This window comes from Apaloderma vittatum, unplaced genomic scaffold, assembly GCF_000703405.1.
Source record: "Apaloderma vittatum isolate BGI_N311 unplaced genomic scaffold, ASM70340v1 scaffold25341, whole genome shotgun sequence".
Taxonomy (NCBI): domain Eukaryota; kingdom Metazoa; phylum Chordata; class Aves; order Trogoniformes; family Trogonidae; genus Apaloderma; species Apaloderma vittatum.
In genome coordinates this window covers 4359-8095 of record NW_009698940.1, presented here as the reverse complement: position 1 = coordinate 8095, position 3737 = coordinate 4359, and the positions used below count along the sequence as shown (strand labels likewise).

The 3737-nt window shown below is 54.3% G+C and overlaps 1 protein-coding gene across 1 annotated transcript in view; it reads right to left on the bottom strand.

The window, feature by feature from the left end:
• The window catches only part of LOC104280529 (microtubule-actin cross-linking factor 1-like), a gene marked incomplete at both ends in the record, with an annotated part of 44595 nt that overhangs the window by 38769 nt on the left and 2089 nt on the right, over positions 1–3737 (bottom strand). The window contains 8 exon segments of the mRNA XM_009878201.1: positions 26–121; positions 714–818; positions 1431–1592; positions 1716–1793; positions 2010–2138; positions 2574–2850; positions 2985–3139; positions 3633–3726. Of these exon segments, the coding sequence (XP_009876503.1) occupies positions 26–121; positions 714–818; positions 1431–1592; positions 1716–1793; positions 2010–2138; positions 2574–2850; positions 2985–3139; positions 3633–3726 (1096 nt within the window).

Below are 3737 nucleotides of genomic sequence, written 5' to 3'. Positions count from 1 at the left end.
ATTTCGGGCTGCCCCTCCCAAATACCTGGAAATAGGCAGCGTTCTCCTTCACGTGCTGTTCCACGCACAGGCAGAGCTGCTTGATCCACTGCCACTGGGTCTGCACGGCAGCGCTGTAGGCCTGAGAAACACACCCAGCACGAGCGGCGATGAGCAGCGAGCACCCACCAGCCCGCGGGGTCACAGGAAGGACACAGCCGCAGCCAGCGGGATGCACACCAACGGGCAAGATCTGGCTGCAGCCAGGAGGGTTTGGACACGGGCACCAAGAGCAGGAGCTGCCAGACCCTCGACTGGCGATGCCAGCGGCTGCAGCAGACTGGGGTTTGCCTTCTCCCACCCCAGAGAGAAAACACCAGGGACAAACACGTCCCTGCAGCCCCAGCTTTCCTGCAAGCCTCCAAGGGAGCTGAGGCCATTCCCTGCGTCGCCTCACTGCAGGAAAGGCTCGTGTTGTGTACAAGCATTTCTGTTTCTTATCTTGAGGTGGATATTATCTAGGAATGGCCTCGAGCTTCTCGTTGCACTTCCCAATCCGAGACAGCTCTACCACCACATTGACTTTTTTTTCCTGCTGCCACAAACCACTTGATAGGCCCTGGCTGCTGCGAGGGCACCGTGGGGTGGGACAGCAAGTTTCCCAGTCTCACGTGGAAGATTTGCTGCCAGCCGGTTCTTAGGGCTTCTCCCCTCTCCTCCGTGCGCCCACTCACCTCTACGGTTTGCTTGGCCGGGTGGTTTTCCAGGGAGAGCAGCTCAGCTGTGTCTTGGAGGGAGCGGAAGATGTCCTGCTTCTCATCCAGCTCTGTCGTCAGCTCCTACATGAGGGACACAAGCAAAGCCAACATCTCACCCGGGCCCTGTGTACATTGAAGGTGCCAGGGAGCCTGGAAGTGCTGCAGTTATCACCAGCAGATCTCAGGGAAACCAGCCCAGCTTACGGGAGCACCACAGCCAATTCCCATCAGGACGCCTCCACGTGCACCAAACACACCGGGCGGGTATTGAAACAACAGAGATGTTGAAAACCTGCCTGGGGACCTCTCTAATTCCAGATAGTGTGATTGTGGAAAGACAGCAATTTATTTATACTGCTTTAAAGAAAAATCAATATTCCTTTTTAGCTCAGACTCCTTTTTTTATGTCCGACACTTAAAGATGCCCCCAGTTCCAAACAGTGCTAAAAAGAACTCTTTTGATGCTTTTTCGATTGAAACTTGAACAAACATTTTTCTGCACTTTGTGCTCTAAGGGAAAGCGTTTTTCTCAGCCACGCTCATGAGCTCCAAGCTCAGTGACTTGAGAAGGAGCATCCAACCTCTGGGGACTTCAGGTCTGTTGGTAACTGAAGGTCCCACAGCAGCTCAAAAGCAGCAGCAGCGAAACCAAGACAGCATCCATCCCAGCAGCTCCGCCCCGGGGTCACTCACCAAGAAATAGTTTCTCTTGGCCGCAATGTTAGGGTTGTTGTCGCTCCAGTCGTAGGCCAGCTCCTCCTCCTCCTTCTCGTTCAGCCAAATCAGCTCAGCAGTGGCCCGAGACACAAAACCGTGCAAGCTCTGGAGGTGCCTCAGCCGGAAGCTTGAGGTTTCCTGAACACAACGAAGCAGAATTCCTCTTCCCTGCTCTGAAGGCACCTGGTTTCTTGTCCCCTCCCCGGCTTCAGAGCAGGGCTGGTCCCACCACCCCCCAGGCAGTGCTAGAAGGCCACTCACCATCAGCTTGCAGTACTGCGTCTCCAGCTTGCCAAGCGTCTCCGTGTAGCTCGCGCGGAAATTCTGAGACATTTTACCCTGAAGGATGAAAAATGCTCCCGTTAGTCGACACGGCACGGCATCACTTGAAATCCCATCTCTTTCTCCAGCAGCCTCTTGCACCAATCCAGCACCAATTCAGAAGCTCCTTCCTTTAAAAAATACTTCTGTGCCCGGCATCTTTACACACAAGAGCTGACCCCGATGCCCCCACTGTCCCGTGCACGTTGTGTCACCCAGCCCGTGCCACCGTACCTCGTACAGCCTGGCCTCTTTCACACTGGCACCCAGGTCCTCCACACTGGTGTGGACGTGCCGCTGGGTCTCCAGCTGGGTTTCCACACTCGGCAGGTCAGTGCCCCACTCTGCCCGCTCCAGTCTCATCTGAAAAAGGCCAAGAGGCTCAAGTCAGTGCTCCCCAGCTGCAGGAGCATGTCTCATAAGGACAGGAGGGCAAGGAAACCTCCTAGGTCTCTCAGGAAGGGACAAACACCAATCCAGTCCTGGCAGAAGGTCCTAAGCCATCGCTCCAACACCAAATGATTTCTGGGATAGCCTACACAAGCTTCACACCCACGTAAGGCTTTGATTGCACCAGTATAGATTTGTTTCCAGCTTCAAAAAGATCTTCTGATCCCCACTGCTCAGCAGGATCACAGCAGAGAAAACCCGGCTCACGACAAAAGCATCAGCGCTCCCCAGAAGCCACCACAGCACTTATTCACAGAAAAAGGCAGGAAGAAGCCCAGCCCAGCTTCCTGCCTTCCTGCATTAGTGTGAGCAGAGGCAGAAAATTCAGCCCAGAGAGCCAGCACTCACCTGCATTTCCTCCACCCAGGCCAGCAGCTCGTACACAAATCGGAGGCTGCCTTCATCTTCAGAAGAGGAGATGGCCACCAGCTCTGTCCTGGTCATGGGCTTCCGGAACCAGGAGGCAGAGGAGGTGTGAAGCCCTTTCGTCAGGGACTCGCCCTTCAAGTGCATCGTGCTCAGCACGGAAGTGGGCACCAGCTCCAGGGTGGAGAAGTGGCCTTTCCTGTACAGGTTGGTGCATTCCAGCCTCAGCGTCACCAGCTCGTCTTGCAGCCGCATGATCCTGCAGGAGCAAGCGAGGCACAAGTAAGAAGATGCACACACCCCCCTTCCCTCCTCGCAACAGAGGGGAGAAGTCTATCAGCCCCTCACCGTGTTTCTCCATCCACAGACCATCTCGGACACGGCCCCTCTCACCTGAACACCAGCTCCTCCAGCTGGTAGTAATTCTCATCCCGAAGGATCTGCACATCCACCTGGAGCTGGTGGATGAGCCCCTCGCACTCCTGCAGGTACATGACCACGTCGGATTCGTACTGCACCGGTTGGCCTGACTCCAGGTGAGCAGCATCCTGCACCGAGGGAGGGGACACTGAGCCCTGGGTCCCCTCAGCCCAGCCACGTGGGCAGAGAGAACACGAAAGCAGCCCAGCACCAACTTTAAGGCCAAAAAGATCTTTTGGTCCACGAGCTTGACTTGAGGAGAAAAACATGAGTCCATCATTCATGCCACATCCTTTAGAAAAGCTTCTGCAGATGAACCAAAAGCTTCCAGCTATAGATGGGCTCCCACGGACAGTCGCTTAAACGTGCGTCTCATTGCTTGGGTTTAACCTTTTTTAGCTCCCAGCCCTTACATCTCTTCCTCTTGGCTCAGAACACCACTCTTCTGAAATCTACTCCCTACACAGGTAACTACAATCTGTAATCGAGTCCTTTCTGCCAGTGTTTTAGAAAAATAAACCCACCACCCCCCGCAGGAAAGACAGGTATAAAAGAAGAGGCAGGAAAGTCTAAAAATAAACCAAAAAGTTAGGAGAAGGAAAACAGCACCGCCCCACTCACAGCTTGCAGCGTGTTCTTCGCGAGAGTGAGTTTTTCTTCGCAGCTCAGAGCACCATTCTGGATTTTGTTAGCGATTTGTAGCAGCAGTTCAAGCCTGCGATGAGA